The 17,467-nt window shown below is 59.3% G+C and overlaps 1 protein-coding gene across 1 annotated transcript; it reads right to left on the reverse strand.

Moving 5' to 3' along the window:
* Positions 1 to 871: 871 nt before the first annotated feature.
* On the reverse strand, positions 872 to 4,119 carry ANKRD33 (ankyrin repeat domain 33). Its single transcript, XM_013960897.2, has 4 exons — positions 3,808 to 4,119; positions 3,243 to 3,372; positions 2,285 to 2,425; positions 872 to 1,647 (listed from the first exon to the last, which is right to left on the reverse strand). Exons 1-4 carry the CDS (start codon positions 4,117 to 4,119, stop codon positions 872 to 874), a joined length of 1,359 nt encoding a protein of 452 aa, XP_013816351.2.
* Positions 4,120 to 17,467: the final 13,348 nt, after the last annotated feature.

A 17,467-nucleotide genomic window follows, 5' to 3' on the forward strand; every position in this document is an offset into this window, starting at 1 on the left:
AAAGGCAAGTGCAGGTTGGCACTCAGGGCTGGTATCTGTTCTCCTGCATTATATGTGGTGGGACGCGAGATGCTTCCCCTCTCTGTGCCTCTGTTGGTGCATCTGCGAACTGGGAATGGGCAGGAGGGGGGAAGTTAATGTTTTGCTTCCCCAGACAAAACGGTAGCAGAAAGGGTGAAGTGTTACTGCCAGCATGACAAGCAACCTGAAGGTTTATTCATTAAATCAATGCTGTTAACATGGCAACCACTTCCATTTTAGTTTACACAGTCACGTTCCATCACAGTCTGCAAGATCAAGATCTCAATAAGATCAAAGAGGCAAAAAAAAAAGAAAAGGAAAGAAAAGAAAAGAAAAACAACCCTTGCTGTCACAGACCTGCTCTCTTCATTTGTCACCAGCCCAAGGCGGCGAAGCGAGCAAACAGCCTGCCCAAAGGGGCAGCCGGGCTGCTGCAGCGCCAGGGACGACCTGTGCCTGCAGCGTCACCGCAAGATGCCTCCCGCTCTGTCCCTGGGGAAGCGGGTTCAAAGATCAGCCTGGCTCTGCTGCAAACAATGATATAGGAGATCTGGAGACAACGAACCTGCTTGGCGTTGCCCTCCCCGATTCCTCCCTCCCAGGCCAGCATTCCCTATCGCTTGGCTGCAGCTCCTGTTCCCACGTGGATTTTCGACCACCGTTGCTCGTGCCCCAGGAGCTGCCTCCGCAGCGCGTTGTGCCTCGGGACCCAAACCCGAGGTGCACAGGCACTGATGGGCCTCGCCAGGCACCCGAGCGCACCACCTGCAAACCACCGAATGAAGCGAGCAGGTCCAAGGGGACTGTCTGGGACCTGACACTGCTTTGCCCTGGCACCTAAGCTCTCTGCTTAGGGCTTCTTCTTCCCTTTCTTCTTCTTCTTCCCACCCTCTGCTTCCTCAGCTGCTCTCTTCTCCTCCTTCAGCTCCTTGTATCGCCACTCAGGTGGTTCCAGCAGGTTCTTGTTCTTTGAGCGTTGCTTCTTCTCCTTGCAGGCAGGTGGGGAGGAAGCCTTGGTCAGTTTGATTTTAGGGATTTGGTCTCCAGGGAAGATGCTGTTCCTCCACAGCAGCCTCCAGGGCAGGAAGCTCCTGAGGCCAGCGACGGGTCGATATGGTGACAGCAGCCTGATCTCTGGCACAGCTTGGCCGTTGCAAGAGGATCCCCCAGCACCGGAGCATGAGCTGGCTTCTGACTCAGGGTCCTGCTCTGGCGTGTGCTCCTTGAGGATCTCCAGCACAGACAGCCTGCGCTTGCCTACTTCTGGGGGATTGTTGGGGCAAATGGTTCGGCAAGCAGTGGCTACAAAGGGACTGGCCAGGCAGGTGGTCATCCTGACCATGTGGTCCATCACACCATCCTCCTCGGGGTCGCGGGGGAAGTTGAAGGTGAATGCAGACCGGATCTTCTCCAACAGCCTCTCCCCTCTGGATTTTGGGCTCAGGGCCTGGGCCACCCACTCAGCCAAGGCTGGCCACTCTGGCAGGTACCGGTTGCTGAACTGTTCTGCCCGCGGGCGCTGCAGGAGGTTCCGGATCTGAACAGTCATCTCAAAGCGCCCAGCAAACCTTGCCCAGTCTCCGGCCGTCTTCCCCGTGATGTGATCCACCGCTTCCAGGTCAGCTCCTGAGAACACCAGGATGCAAAGAGGCATCAAAGCACATCAGAGAGCGTCCCAGACCAGAACGCAGCCACAAGCTCCCTCGCTGCAGCAGAGGGAAACAGCAACACAAAGCCAAAAAAAACACAGGAAAAAACTGCATTTCATCTAAAAAAAATTTGAAACAAAGTTCAAAGCCCAGCATTTGAGGGGAAATGACCAGCAGGTGTCAGCCGCGGCCCAAGCTGGCCCTGGACTCCCAGGCCTGGGTTCAGAGGAGCTGCTGGGAAAGACCGAGCAGCTCTGAGCCACCCATCGCCAGAGCTGCCTCTTCCCTGCAAAGTCAGGGAGACCAGGCTCGTTCTTAGCTATTCAAGACTAATGCCAGACCTAAGACCAGCTGCGCACAGTGAGTCACAAGGCAGGAATGAAGTCCTCACACTCACTTAAACCTTGCAGCAAGAAAGCACCAGTGCAAAACCCCTCGAATCTTGCAAGAATCCTCGTAAAGACAGCAAGACAGTTGCCCCATTTAACCAGAGAGGAGACAGCCATGCTGAGACGTCAAAATAACAACCAACTCCTTTCGTGAGGACGTTCACATCTGCAAAAAATATACATCTTACCCAGAAATTCCTTGCGTTGTCTGAGAAAGACACTCACCCGCCAAGAGCAGGGCTGTCACGCAGTGCTCCTGCCCCTGCACGGCAGCCTTCATCAGGGCCGTCAGACCCCGGCAGTCTCTCTTATCGACTTCTAGAGCTGGGTAGTAGTTGAGGAGATAGTTGACTATGGTGATATGTCCTTAATCAGAGAGAAGCTGCATTAGAGTTTTGACAGTTAACAAGTGATAACTATTTAATGCCTACTTATAGAAAGAACATTCAGCAACTGCATTTGATGAAGACAAAAATGCAGTAACTTGCAGGGAACCGGACCTAAAACATTCTGTTTTATTTTTTAAAAGCCTAGGTAATGAAACACAGAGAACATTGCTAGCTCACCAGCTGCTTTGAGCAGATAAAGGGGGAAAGAATCCAACAATGCAAAAATCACCCATTCCAACAACTACACAGAAAGGAGGAATAAATTGTGATCCCCATTTTAAGATCCTACTTCGTTTCCCTCTGGGGTTAATCAACAAGGACTTATGCCAAAGGGAGCAGCATTATACTGCTGTAAGGAGAAAAATACATAAAACTGACAGAAGATTCAGTCTCTAAATGTGCAATTTATCAGCTCAGACCTTTTGTTGATGTAAATCACTGTAGCTCATTTGGCTTTATTGGAGAGCTGTTGGATTAGCTGAGCTGAAGGTCTGGCTCAATCGCTATTTCTGTTGCTAGAAACAATTAATCAGGCAGGACAAATTGCATGGCCAAGAGAACATTACTGTAAGAACCTCCACTTTTGCATAAGCTATCAATTTTTAAAGCTGTGCTAACATAACAAACCATGAACTTGGCACAGGGTGAGTCATTTTTCTTAGGACCCTTGAACTCGCCGACTGATTGTTTTAGGGTCCTTGGAGGGGAAATCTAGGGGGTTACGTCACTTCTTGGGAGAAGTCTCAACGCGGGCTGTCGCGTACAAAGCGGCAGGGGTTCAGCGTGGCGCCTACCTGCTTGGGCTGCCATCATTAGCGCGGTGTTCCCCTCGTTATCCTGGTGATTGATATTTATATACGGGCATTTCCTCAGCAGAGGCACAACGTCCGCAAAGCCCTCGTAGCAGGCGACCATCAGCCCATTCTGGAGAGGAGGCAGCACCGAGGTCCAAGGCTGTTGTCACACCGCCCTCCCCACCATGACGTTCTCCACAGCCTTGCCCTTCTCCCAGCCCTGCACAGCTGCTCCCACAGCACCATTCCATGTCTTTTTCCCCCCACACACCCCAAACCAGGATGGGAAAACAGCTGATAACATGAGAAAAGTGAGGACATCCAGGTCTGCTCTGAGGACTGGTGCAAAACCAGGACACCCATGGATGGCTCAGCTCGCCGGTCCCTCAGGTCCGTGACTCTTGCTTCCCCAGCATTTCCAGCCAGGATCCTGCCTCCTGCGGTATCTGCTTCAGCAGCGGAAATTCTTCAGAATTTGCCTGTTCCTGAGAAATCCTCTTTCTCGTCACCACATCTCTGCCGAGGGCCCCCAGTGCCTGCACGCGCCTGGCACCCCGTCACTCACCCTCCCGTTGATGTCCAGCTCCGTGGCCTCCTGCCTGCTCACCCCACGCTCCAGTTTCCCTTGCACCAGCTTGGCATCGTTTCTGAGGCAGCACTGGTAGAGGCTGAGATCCTCAGCGCCGTCAGCCCTCACAGAGAGCTCGTAGCAAGGGCAGACAGAGTCGTCAGAGAAGATGCTGCTGGTATCTGAGGACTCGGACTCCTCACTTGACTCATCATCTTCCTCCTCCTCATAGTGCAACTCCAGCTCAGAGGCATCCGGGCTTGGAGCAGGGTCTGCAGCTTGTTCTCTTCCACTGCATTCATGTGTCATCCGGCCCATCCGGAGGGAGCGAGTCCAGCTTGGCACAGAGCCCTGCCTTGGGCCAGAAGCGTCTCCCCTGCTCGGAGAGGCCGTGGGCACTTCCGAACCTTTCGCTCCCTGCTGCACCAACACAAAGCGGCGCCCGGGAACCGTGCAGGGCCCAGGCTCCTCTCTCCCTGCGGCAAAATCTCAGCGAGCGCCAAAGGGCCAGTCGCTTCCCAGCCTCTGGGACAAAAACGCAACTAAAACTTCAGTCCTCTCCCCATTTCAAAGGCCTGCACCAAGAGCTTGGATGCTGCAGGACCTGTGCAGGGAGCTGCTCCTGACAGCGTTACCTACAGCGCAGAGCAGGGAAAACAAGGGGATATCGCAAGAGTTTGCAATTTGGATAAATTCATGACCAGAGCAGAGCCCTGGGTAGCAGCATCTAGCCAGGCATGTAGGGCTGAGATAATTTTCTAAACAGAAACCGACCATTAACTAGAGCCACAAGAGAGAAACCTTAGCAATTCCATTAAATTCTCCCACCCCTCTTAAAAACCCGGAGCCAGAAGCTGTCTGGGTGAGGGACACCCTCCTCTCACCTGGGGCCCTTCGGATCCTCCACGCAAGTCCCTCTTTGGCTGGGTGTCATCACTGCTCGGAGCAGGGAGAAGAGCTCTGTAAGACCCCACAGCCCATGGAAAGTTCACCCCCCTTTTAGCATGGAAAGAGGCTTCTGTTCCGGTCCTGCAATGACCTTTGAGCACTAAGCTGTGACGAGCTGCACGTTAATATGGGCTTAGCCAGCCAAGGCATCTTAGTTTAAGCTGCTGCTTAAAATGGCTCCATCCATCCTGAGCAGGATCAGGACTGCTTGGGCAGGCTTTGGTGCCTTTAGCTGAGGAGCTGCTGCCCTTCTGCTGCTGTATTTTTATACCTGTCTCATCTCAGGGAGATACTGCTGCCTAAGCAGCACACACCCCAGCCAAAAGCCCCCAAAAGGGGGGGGGGGGGGGAAGGCATTTCCAGCACCCTTTTTATGGAGGTGAATTTGCTGATCACATGGACCTGAGCAATTGCTGCTCTTGCAAATGGCCCAGGTCGCCACAACCGGGCAGGTGAATTAAATAAACTCTTGCACTCACACCTTGCGTGGTGCGTTTGAGGCCTGTCTCCACCACACCACCTTCACCTGGGGCTGCTTTGCTCTCATTGGTATCAGCTGAGGAGCTGCAAAAAGTGGTTTCCTGAATTTCACAGGAAACCTAAAGGCTTCCCTTGTCTTGTTCTTTAAAGGTGTTTTTTGGCTTGTTTGCTTTCTGCGTGTTTCCCCAGGACAGGGGACAGTCAGCCTGTGGGATCTGGGAATTGGCAGCTTTAGCCTCCGGATCAGCTACCCGTTTTCATGGCAAAATGGCCTGTGCATGGCACCAGTTTGGCAGGTCCCAGAGCGGATCACGGCAAGCTGCAGTATCCAGTTAAAGCAACCATTAAAGCAGAGTCCAAAAGGTGCCTTTGTGGGCATCCTTAAAAGAAAAAATAAGGAGCAGAGGAAGGGTCCTGGCTGCTTCCCTTGCACTGGGTGTGTTTTCCAGGGATGTGTGGGCCTCGATGGTGCAGGAACAGGGCTGTGCGCATGGCGTGTCCTCCCGAGCGCTTGCACCATCCCTGGCTCGTCGGTCCCCTTCCAGGGGCTTCCAGCATGGCTGGAGGCAAGGAGCCTTCCCGTCAGCCAGCCGCCACCTTATCTCCAGGGAGGACCTGGAGCAGATTTACGGCTCACCGAGTTATCTGGGGGAGCTCTGCACCGTAATCGCCTGCCCGCAGCCGGCTGGAGCCTCGGAGCCGGTTGCATAAGGAGCGAAGCCGGCGGCGGCGGAGCCAGGCTGCCGATGGGAGTGCAAAGCGCTTGCTCTCCGTCTCGGGCCCCGTCTGAAAGGCTCGCCGCTCTCTTTTGGCAGGGGATGGGAAGGGTTTTCCTTCGCTCTGCTTTTGCCTTGGGCAGCCAGGCCACGTAGCAAACAGGCAGGGTGGCAAAAGTGCGATTTTTTGCACTGCGTTTCGCCGTTAATGTGGGTTTTGCAAAGCCGCCGGTTGCCACAAGGGGATGCCACAGGCCAAAGGAGGAAGGCTGGGCGCCGGGTGCTCCTGCCTCGCTCGGGGATGTGCAAGGAACCCGCTGGATCCCAGGAACTGGTTCCAGGCTGCCCTCACCTACCCGGCGTGCTCACCCCCGCCCGCTCCGCTCCCAGGCCCCGTCCCTCTTTGCAGGGCGCTGGGTCCGTCGGTGCCGCAGCCAAACGCGGCGGGTCCATCATGCCACCGCGGAAAACATCCCCCGGAGCCGGGAAACCCGGGCTGCAAAGGCGAGCGGCCGTGGGGAGCCAACGCCGGTGGCCCCAAAGCGAGGTGGCTCCCGGCACGGCGTGGGGAGCATCCTGGTGCCTGCAGATCTCCTCTGCCGGGCTGCAGCGCTAGGGCAAATGAGATGCAGTCCGGCAATAAATAATTCGGTTCCTATGTGGAAAGAGCTCAGCTGGGAGAAGGAGACCTTCCCGGAGCACTGGGGTGTGCTGCTTCCTGCGGGGAGGTGCTGCCCGGAGCAGCCCGGCGGGAGACAGAGCATCGCTCACTCTCCCGATGAACCCGAACACACTAAATCACCGCTGACGCTCGGGAGCATCCAGGCAGGTGGGGGGGCCGGGAAGCGCTTGGAATAAAGCCCTGATCTTTCACCCCTTGGTCAGGGTTTGGCTGGGAATGCCAAGCCTGGTGGTCCGGCCCGGGTCACTCATCCCTCACCGCCTGGTCATCTCCATCACAAAACCAGGGCGCAATAACTCAGCGTGGAAGGGAAGTGGCGGGTGTTGATTTAAATCCCGGGATGGGCTCTCCTAACCCCATCCTGGCCGGCTCCGGTCAGGGCTGGGGCATGGCTGAGCAGCATGTGAGCGGGAGAAAGACCCTCTCCCTTATCCGAAGCCCGGCAGCCCGAGCCCGGGGGGGGGGGGGCCAAGCGGTGCTGAGGAACACCGGGCTCCACCGCCGGGGCCGGACAACGGTGTCAGAGCATCCGTCGCACGCGGGCGATCGCCTTGCTGCCCCGGTGGGACCGTGGGGCTCGGGCAGCCGAGACAAAACCCCCCTTTGTCACCTTCGGCGAGGTGCTGTCATGCCTCCTCCGGTACCTCCGTTCCCACATTTCCCCTCCGCTTGCTTTCGCGCCCGGATACTTTGCTAAAGCCCGAAGCCGAGCGGCCGCCTCGTCCAGGAGCCAGAGCTGCAGCTGCCCTCGGCGCCCGGCTGGCCGTGGCATCCTCATGCCGTTGCCTTCGCCGCAGGATCCCGAGGAGGTGCCAAGCCTTCCCCTCCTGGGCCACGTTTCCCCAGTTTTCCCTTTGTCTCCGGGCCGGGAAGCGGCTTGGCGCAGCGGCTGCGTGCGACGGGGCCGAGCGCAGTGGGACCCCGACCCCCGGCACCCGCTGCCGTCCCACTAATCAGCCGCCAGAGCTCAAGGCTCGGTGCCGAGTGACTCCGGAGCAAGGTGACGTGCCCGTCCCCAGTGCCGGAGGGATGCACGGCCCCCGTGGGCTGCACGTGGGATCTGGCCATCCGAGAAGGAGCAGCTCCCGCTCCGCTGCCTCCGGGTCTGTCCCACTGAGGAGGGGGACGCCGGGATGCTGGGATGGATGCCGGGGCCGGCACCGTGCGCGCCGGGGCGCTGGGCCAAGCTGCTCCATCCCTGCTCGGATGCAGCTCCTCTCCCCATCCCGGCTTTTGCTCGGAGCAGATTTACTGCCATTTAGCTGGGGAGCAGCTCCGAGGCGAATGGAAATAGTTCACCCAAACCCAAATGGAGAATCACCGCAGAGGAATTGCATTAACCTTGCGCTAAACTATTTTTTGGCCAAACCTTTTATACATGTTGGATTCCCTTGTTACTCTCCCCCAAATCTGCGTTTTCTTCCCAAAGAAAGCCCAAAAGCCGGCAAAGCTGGTATCATTCGGAGGCTGCTATGCGGCACGGTGCGACCGTGCAAAGCTCAGATCTTCGGGGAAACCGAGCGAAACGTCACGCGAAATTCTTGCTTCACTCTGAGCGTCCCTGCTTTGTTCAGGAGCCTTTTTCCTCAGGCAACTTTGCGCCGTTTCCGCCCCCGACTTTTGGATTATAGTGCTGGAATTTGCCTTTTCTTTTTTTTTTTTTAGGCCAGTTCGAGGCCAGCACGAATAATAAAGCAGAATTAAACCAAGGGGAAAAAAAAAATCACTCGAAGGAGGGTGTCCGCGGGGAGCAGTGGCCAGGATGGGGCCTGGGGCTGGGGCTGCCACACGCTCCCCGAAACCGCTGCGGCGGCCAGGGTGGCTCTAATTACCGCCGTGACACCGTGCTTTTTAATCCAGGACCTTAGGGTTAAAAAAAATAAGCCCAACGAGAGAGGCTTTTCTGATTAAATTACAGATGGCCAGCAACAGCGCCCGGAGATCAATTGCAATTTCTCCTGTTTTTTTTTTTTTTTTTTTTCGGAGGGGAGGGAAACGCTGGGGATGGAAAAGGAAGAGGAAGGAGGGGGAAGGAAATTAGACTTGCTAATCATCCCCCAGCCGTAATTACACCTAAAGAGGGCTGGTGCCACAGCAGGTCCCATGTGTGCGAGGAGCAATCCGGGGCCGCCGGGAACCGTGGCAGGAGAACGGCTTCCCGCCGCCCTAATTGCGTTTCTGGTGCCGCAGATGGTGCCGGCTCGGGATCCTCGCTGCAAAGAAGACGAATCACGGCGCCCGGCGGGAGGCGGCCGGAGCTGGGACGGGGGGGGGACGGGAGTGTTATCCACGAGGCTTTTTTGCAAGGCGGCAGGGCAGCCGCGGTGGTCGGATGCTCGGTCCTTAGCGCGGTCCTGAGCGCCGGAGCGGGTGCGACGGGGACGCGGCACTCCGGGGAGCAGGCTGTGCCTCCGCGCGGGCCGGCGGGCGCACGGCATCCTCCTGCCTGGGGTGTTTCTTGAAACCGCGCTCTCGGAGCCAGGGGAATGCGTTGGGTTACTGGCATCTATAAAGAAGCTCAGAGAAGTCTCTGCCCATCAGAGCTGCCCTTGAAAACGAAACCTGAGCACAGCGAGGGAGCGAGCGGCGAAAGCAAACGCCAGGCGCTCGCCGCTCTCCGAAGCTGGTGGAGACAGCGCTGCTGCAGCGACCAAAACAACCGATTTTTTCGTGCGTGTGGCAGGTGTGTCGTTTAGAAGTATTTCGCCTTATTCCTAACACGGTTTTGGGTAAGAGGCTGCTCGCTGGCAGGTGCGTGTGCGGCTGCGTCGAGCGAGGCCGCTCGTCACCGAAACGCGGCTGCTGCTCGGGTGGAGCTTCCTGGCGGTGCCGTAAGCCGGCCCAGACCCGGATCACCCCCAAAAAGCTCCGAACCATGCTTAAAGCCGCTCCATTGAGGCCTCCCGCTCTCCGAGCAAGCAAGAACAGCACGATCGGAAACAGAGGCCGGAAAGAGCCGGCAGCTTTCGCCAGGCGGCCGAGCACCGGGAGCGGCGTCCTAAGAGGGGCTATTACCAGGGCAGTTCACCCTGCTTAATGGGAACGGGCTTGTCATCCTTGGATTTATATTTTTCCCGGTGAAGGTTGCAGCAGGGGAGCGGGGAGCAGAGCAGAGCCGGCCGGGGGCTGCGGCCGGCGGCTCCGCGCGGGTGCCAGGGCCACGGGCAGCTCAGCGCCGGGGCGCGGGGAGGCCGGTTAACAGGGGGCAGCAGAAAGCTGCAAAACGCAGCCGCAGCCGCTACGAGAAGCAAGAAACGGCAGCGAAACGGAAAAGCCGTCCAAACACGGGCGGCAAAGCCGTTCCCGCTCGCCACGGCGTGCGCAAGCCCCCTGTGCCGGGAGCGCTGTGATCCCTCCCGCGGCTCCTCCGCCAGCGCCGCGTTATTAGGTTTTTGCAAAGCGTCGCAGGAGTGTTTGGAAGGTTAATTAGCACAAGGCTCCGCAGCCTGGGAAAGCGCGGTCGCAGCCGGGTTAGCCATGGGGCAGCTGGTTCAGCCCGCCCGGCCGAAATAAAACCGCTGCTCCGAGGGCGCCTCCTTGCACGGCTCGGCCGGGGGGTTGTTTTTTTCTCCCCCCACTCGAACCCCACAGAGAGAACCGGGATCAGCTCGACCCAGGAGCGGCTCACAGCCTTGCAATTGCACCTCGGTCGGGGCGAAACCGTTCTGCTCTCAGCGCGAATCCCTCCTGCAGGAAAGTGGCAGCCCGGCGTCCGCAGCCGGCTCTGCGTGTTCCCGGGCTCGCCGTGGGCATGGACCCCCATCCACTCCTGAGCCGGCGGGATGAGCTGCTGCGAGCCCGGGAATGGGAACAGGGCTGAAGCAGAGAGGACCAGGAGCGCGGCGCCGGCGGGGTCGGCGCTAACCAGCGGCTCCGGCCGCTTCCAAGCTGCCGCTCTCCCGGTCCGGCCCCGCTCGCCGGGGTGCGTGCGCACCGCTGTAACTCGACCCTCCCATTCCTGTCGTGTTTTACATGGCCGGGCATGTGGTTATATTTTGTTTTGCCAACCTTTGCTTTCCCCAAAGGAGGGAATGAAAGGGCCAGTGTGCCGCCAATTTATTGTGCCTCCCGAGAGCCCCACGGCTGCCGAAAAAGCAGATGCCTTCGGCTTAATCTGGCCTGTTGCTATGTAAACCTCCTTCCCGCTTTGATGTCCCCTATAAATACTCCATGTGTTTCCAATAAACTGGCATTTTTATCACTGGAGCTGTTAAAGGCAGATCTGTGTCGGATTTGTCCCCGGGCTCGGCTGGGGGTTGGCTCGGGATAACCTCCGTGGCCTCCCGCGCGGCTCCTCGCGCCGGGGGCCGGGGCGTCGCGGCGAGCACTGCTCGCTCAGGTCGCTTCCGCGCCTCGGACGGGCGACCACGAAGCGCAGGCGCCGCGGGGTCACCTCGGACATCTCGGGGTTTTCCCATCCCCTAAGGCTGCCGCTAAAGCGATGAGCTGCCGAAGGGCAAATGCACCTTTGCATTGCAGAAGCAAAGAACTCTCTTAACTCCCTTTTTTTTTTAACCTATTTCCCTGAGCTGTCAGGATGAAACCCACCTCGCCTGCTCACGAAACACCTTCTGAATCCCCCTGTTGCTCCCCGCCGCCCTCCCGCACGTATAAATCTCCTCGGATTGTCAGCGTCGCCCGAGGATGGAGCACGAACCCTCCCCAGCTCCGGGCGCCTCCCGACCGCAGTCCCGTGGAGCCGGTCGGGTCCCTGCGCCTTGCAGCTGATGCACCTGCTTTAGGAGCCTCTGGAAGCCCGGGGCTGGTGGAAGCAAAGCCTCCGGAGCAAGGCAGCAAGAGCAGCACGGACCGCTGGTTCCCGGGAGGGAGCAGGGTTTTAGTAGCGCACGAGGCTTCGGCGATGTTCACGCCTGGAGGAACTCGGTGGAAGAGCCTGGCTTGTGGGCTGGCGCTCCGGCTGGATCCCTCCCCGCGGAAGGACGAGCCGGGGCGGCCACCACGTGTCCAGCCGCCCTAGCGGATCTGCAGGAGGTTGAGCGTAAAACCTGCGTCCCGTCCTTTCCAAAAGCTCTGGGGGATCCGTGCGGAGCGTGAGGGTGCTGCGTGTCGTCACCACGCAAAATCCACCCTCACAGATCCCCGTGGGTTGGGGGTCCCATTTGCAACCTTTCCAGCTCCGGGATCTCCTGCAGGGATGGGACTGGCTCCCCGCGCTCCGGCCCAGGAGCAGCGGCGGGTGTGTGGCTGCCCACAGCAGGGTGATGCCGGACCGGCCTGGCCGCACGGGAGATGCTTGCATGGACCACAGACGGCGCGACGTCCGGCTCCGAGCGGGGACGAGCAGCGCCGGGAAGGGAAGCGGCACGGCACGGCACGGCGGGGCAGGAGCGCTCGAGCGGCTGAGCTGGGCAGCAAACGTCCCCGCCTGGCCGGGAAACGGGGGGAGGGTTTTTCTCCGATCCCTATTTCGGCCTGAAATGTGGTGTCAGAAGCCCGGCTGATATATGCTGCAAAAAAAGGGGGTCGGCAGTGCCAGTATTCTTTATTTTGACAGGGCAATGAAAGTGTTATGTAGTCGTGACGCCTCCCTGCTGCTCCACCCCCCTCGTCCTTTATCAACCTGAAAGAGCCCAGGATCCTATTTATAACCTAACCTGAATTGTGCAATGCATAGGGAACGGGCCACAAAGAGCCGTGATTTATGAATGCCAAAAACAATGCAGACCCTCCGCGCTCTCGCCCTGCCTGGCCCGGGGACCCTCCCAGCCGGCGCGCGGGATACGGAGCCCGCCGGCGCCCCGGGAAGGAGCCGCGGTGCCGCTCGGCTTCGAAACGCCCCATTCGCGCAACGTGAAACCGTCCCCTTTTGCAGCACGTCGACGCTTCCTCCGGGCAGAGCTTCCCGGGCTCCTCGTCCTCCCTGGCAGTGGGAAGCGGACCTTCGGCACCACGGGAACACCGCCGTGGCGTCCCCCTCCCCGCTCGTAGGAATGGGCTGTTGCAGAAACGTAACCAGCAGATAAGGCTGTTTGTGCTCGCCTCTTTTCCCAGATCTGGTAGAAACCCAATAGCCCAAGCAGCGCGGCGATAAAAGTGCCCTCGATGGGCCTTTTGCCCCTCGGAAGTACATACTGTTATTGCTGATGACATCTGAATTCGGTATCTGAAATGCCTCCGTCCTGCGCTGTGACACATTGATGTTTGAGGCAACCCAGCAGGGTTTTGACTTTCCCTGCGTAATCAGTGCCAGATTGCCGGCCCCCTTCGCCGGGGAAAGCGTGGGAGCCGCCGTGGGAGCTGCCGGGGTGGCCGGGCCGCGAGGGGCGTCGGGTCCTGCAGCCCCAGGGGGGGAATTCGTGGTGTAAAGCCATCGGGACAGCTTGCTGGGAGGGCGCACGAACCGGCGCTTGCGTCCCTGCCTAGTGCCAGGCTTGCACTCCGTGCACCGTCCCCGGCCAGCACGAGCTGCTCCATCTCCCTTTGCATGCCAGGTGCAGCCACGAACCCAAATCCAGGCTCTCCCTGACCTGGGAAAACTCCCATCCTGTAAATCTTGCTGAGACCAGTCTCTCCACGTGAGCGGGGATTATGCTGGACTGAGCTATAGGATGCTCTAACTGCTGCTGCCCGAGAACTGTGCCCGCCCGGCCGGGGAGCGCCGCAGCCTCCGGCTCTGCCGGGTGGTAGCACCGGGCACCGCCGTCCCGCTCGGGGCATCCGCGCATGAATCCAGCCCCCGGCACAACTTGCTTGCTCCAGCTTCACGCCTAAGAACTTAAGCAGCGCGTACGTTCCCGCTCAGCCAACGTGCTCCGGATCAAGATATTCTGTCTTAGCCAACTTATTCCTCGACGTCGAGGTCAGCCAGGGTGCAGAGCGCCGAAACCAGAGCGAGAAAAGCTCTTGACAACCCCGAGCTTGTTCTGCTTTCCGTCATGCACCGCCGCTGCCGCCCTGGGAGGCTCCTTCGGTGCCGGGGCCGCTGCCGGCACCGCTTCCCGCGGTCCTCGGCTCGCGTGCCGGCCAGTGCTCCCGCGCTCCGGTGAGCCGCGGCACTGCTTTGACGTGGCAGCCGCTTGCCGGGGCCCGTGGGAAACGCGGGTCCGGGGGCTGCACTCTGCACTTCTGAGACGTCCGCGCGGCTTTTCCTGCTGCTCGGAGCATCCGTGCTGCCCTCTCCGCCCTGCGGCCCCTTGGGTTTGAGCAGGCGGCTGTGGAAGAGGTGCCGCATGGCAAACACGGCCTGCCGGGGCGCCGGAGCAGCCATTGTCTCTTCCGCTCTTCCCCTTCCACCACAGCCTCCGGGAAAGCAGCTCGGAAGAGAAGCTTCATCTCACGGAGTTAATGAGCAAGAAGGACTGAGGCTGGATTTGCATTACACTTGCATAAACCTGGGATTATTGATTTGGCTGGCGCTTCGTCCGAGGCTCGAGTGACGTTGGGACGGGTGCACACCTACAGCTTTTCTGCTTCCAAAACCAGTTTCAAGACCGAGACACGTAGTCCTCAGATTTAGGACTTTCGTTCTTCTTCAGAATACTCTTATTTCCTCACTCGCAGAGGTCCGTAGGCCTTTCTACGACATTTTTAAAGTCCTGCTACCGAACCAAAAGTCTCGCAAAGAGTCAAGAGGTTCCTCAACGGAGACATTCAAAATGTCCGTAACGACGCATGCACAGAGTTCATGTTTCATTGTGCGTTGATTTATCATCCCTGGAGTTAATTATTGACCTTAGCTTTGCCTTGGTCAATATTTACCTTCCCAGGTCAATAAATCTTGACGTTCACCTCAACAGAAGTCAATATCTGCTTAGTGTTTATCTATTCCCTCCGTTGCTAATTTTGCTGAAAGCTCTTATTTATTCTTACAAAGTGCGCTTGCTTGGCACAAGGCCCATGCCGACACCAAGCTTCGCTCACCGCCGCCGCCAGAGGCTTCTCTCCGATGGCGCGTGTGGACCATCACGGACGTGCACCGGGGGCGGCGTTATTCCAGCGGAGAGACGGGATGCCGCTTGCTTTCCCCTGGCCGATGAGAGATGACCAATTTCCGATCATCAGCTCTTCCGATGGGGCTGCCTGCTTTGCCGGGACCACGAGCGGAAGCCTGGTCCGTCCGGCTGCTGAGAAGACGCCGAGTTTCTGCCGGTCAGGGTTGAATCTGAGCAAGTCTTTGGGGCAGGAGCAGCACAGCTCGTCCTCAACTTTTTATGGGAAGAGAGGTCCGCTCCAGGGGAACGTCCTGCCCGCTTTGCTTATCAGTCCTCAACCTTCTCAGGCGGCTGGTGGTGGCTCTTCTCGCGCCCCAGAGTGCAACCGAGGAAACTGCTCCATCCAGGATGAGCATCAGGATTGTGATTTGGTGGATGCTGCCTCCATGCTCTGGATAATCCTCTCGTCCGTGCCTGGCAGCGCACCTTGGTTTATCCCAAGAGTATTGCAAACCATAGCCAGCACCTGGAGTGGCCGCTGCAGAGGATGCTGCAGCAGCAGGCAGACACGGCCCGAGATCTTGACTTGCATCCACGCAACTTCGAAATAAATCTCTCCCGGGCCTCCCATTGCCCCTCTCCCGGCCCACCCGCACCCCGCCACAATCCCTAATCCCTCTCTCTCCGCGAGGAGGAGAGGGGAATAACCTCCATCTCCGCGGTCCCGCCTCGAACTTTTAATATTTTAATTGAGTGAATTGACCTGGAGTAGTCCATTGAACTCCGCCTGACCTCTCAAATAACAGGTCAAGGATTTCGCTTTGCCGTGCTGACCTCTTCCCTTATCGGCGAGCCCCGCTCCGCTCTCAATTAGCCGCCGGCCCCTGGCCCGGCGGAGCTGGGGCCGCTTCGCAGGCGCCGGCGCCGGCACGGCTTGCTTGCCGGAGGGACCGCGGCCGGAGCGGCGCTTGCAGCGGCGCGCGGAGACGCGGCGAGAGACGCGCAGGTTGCAAAGAGCAGATTTGGGGGAGTCGGCGGTGAGAAAACCCACCGGTTCCTCCACCTATTTATCTGCTGGAGACCTTGGGCCGGGAGAGGGCGAAGGTCCGTGCAGAACTCGTGCCCGGGGGGAGCTGCTGCAGCTTCCTGAAACTCTTTTTCCACCCAAATCCGCGGCGCCTCGGGGGGGGGGCAGTGGAGCCTCTTGCCGGAGCGGCAGCTGCCATGTCCATCTGCTCCGTGAAGCAGCCAGCGCCTTTGCAGGGAGCATCCGTTCGGCTTTTACGGGGACCCACGCCGGGGGGCGGGGGGGGGGGGGCGGAAAAATGCCGAGATTTGCAAACCCGCAAGACGCCGCCTGCTGCGATTCGCGGCTCCGCGCGGCTCCGGTGCGGGCAGCAGCCCCGGGTTACCCGGCCCTGCTAAGCGAGCGCCGGCCCCGCATTCCTGAGTATAAATATCTGCCATTGTAGCACTGAGGAATGTGAGCGCGTTGGAGTCTAAAATTAAAGCGCTGGGAATACGGCAGCTCGGGTTACCGGGAACAAGACTCCATTGTGCTCCGGCCGCGGCTCCCGCGCGACGCTCCGCAGCGCTTAGGAGCTGCCCGGGTTGAGCGCGAGGGGCGACCCGGCCTTTAACTACGGGATCCGGAGACGTGTCTCAAATTGAAGCGAGACGCGGCACCGGGGCGCAGCGGACGCTTTTGTGCCATGCCCAGCCGTGCCGTGACGCTCCGGTCCCCCCGTCCCTGCCGCGGCTCTCCGAGTCCTCCAAGCTACCCCATGGCATCCTTAAATGCAACCGCTGCTCCCGCCGCTCGGCTCCGTCCCACCAAGCCGGAGGGAGCAGAGATGCTCCCCGAGCCCGGCCGAGGGGAGCTTCTCCCCCAGGCTCCGTCCTTCTTAGGCGGGGAGGGAAGCGGCGGCTGTTTTGCCCCAGCAAACCGGCGTCAAGGCGCGAGCATCCCCCCCCCCCCAAATCCGATTTATCCCGGGAGCTGCTGCAGTGGATGATTGACCTAGGGATGCGGCCGCGACTCAAGGCCGCTTCCGCCTCCCCCTGCTCCGCCGACGTCGGCTGCATCTCCCGGACGTTACTTTTCAGCGCGTGGATCGGGACCGCCGCAGCTGACGGGGAAGCTCTGCCGGGAAATGGGATTGCCCTTTGCCAAGGATCTGGTCGCCCCCGTTTAATTCCCCTCCGGGAATGGGGGGAAATCAGCCTGCTCGGTGTGTGCGTGATTCGTGACACAGAAAAAAACACCGAAACCTCCGTAAATGCAGAGCTGTTTCCTGCTCCCATGGCGGCGTCCCTCGAGCAATCGATTTACAGCCCCCAAAGCTCTCCCGAGTGGATTCAGCCTCTCAAGATAAAGCTTCTCTTTTTTGCCCTCCTTTGTGCGTGCAGGGCGCTGCTTCGGGTCAGCAGTCGCTGCTGCCAAATCGGGCGTTCGGGGAGATTAAACCGCAGGGCCGGGCGCTTTCGGCACGTTTGCCTGGGGGCTCGTTCCCCGGTCGTTTCCATAGTCGTGGAGTTTTCCTTAAAAATGAAGAGGACTTGGGCACACTACCGGGCTCAGCTCAGCTTTTCCATATGCGGATGCAGTCGGCCGAGCGCTCCCGGGAGCCGGCAGCCTTTCTGCCCTCTCCCCATCCCTTCCTCATCCCGGCAGCAGAGCGTCCGGTGCTGGAGCCGAGGCGGCGACGTGCCGCGAGCCGCGCGGGAGCCCCCAGGCTGGCGCGGTTATTCCTGGGAGCTGCTTTCGGCGGATCGAGACGTTAGCAGCTCCTCTGCTTTCTCCGGCTTTGCACGGCACCCGTGCATGCGAGCAGGCAACGCCAGGACGATGCCGGCACGGCGGTACCGCCGGGGCTGGGTCTCCGCTCGCTGCCGCCCGCCGCCCATGGGCTCCCAGCAGAGATCCCCAGCCCCAGTCG

The sequence above is a fragment of the Apteryx mantelli genome, chromosome 33 (assembly GCF_036417845.1).
Source record: "Apteryx mantelli isolate bAptMan1 chromosome 33, bAptMan1.hap1, whole genome shotgun sequence".
In the NCBI taxonomy this organism is placed as follows: domain Eukaryota; kingdom Metazoa; phylum Chordata; class Aves; order Apterygiformes; family Apterygidae; genus Apteryx; species Apteryx mantelli.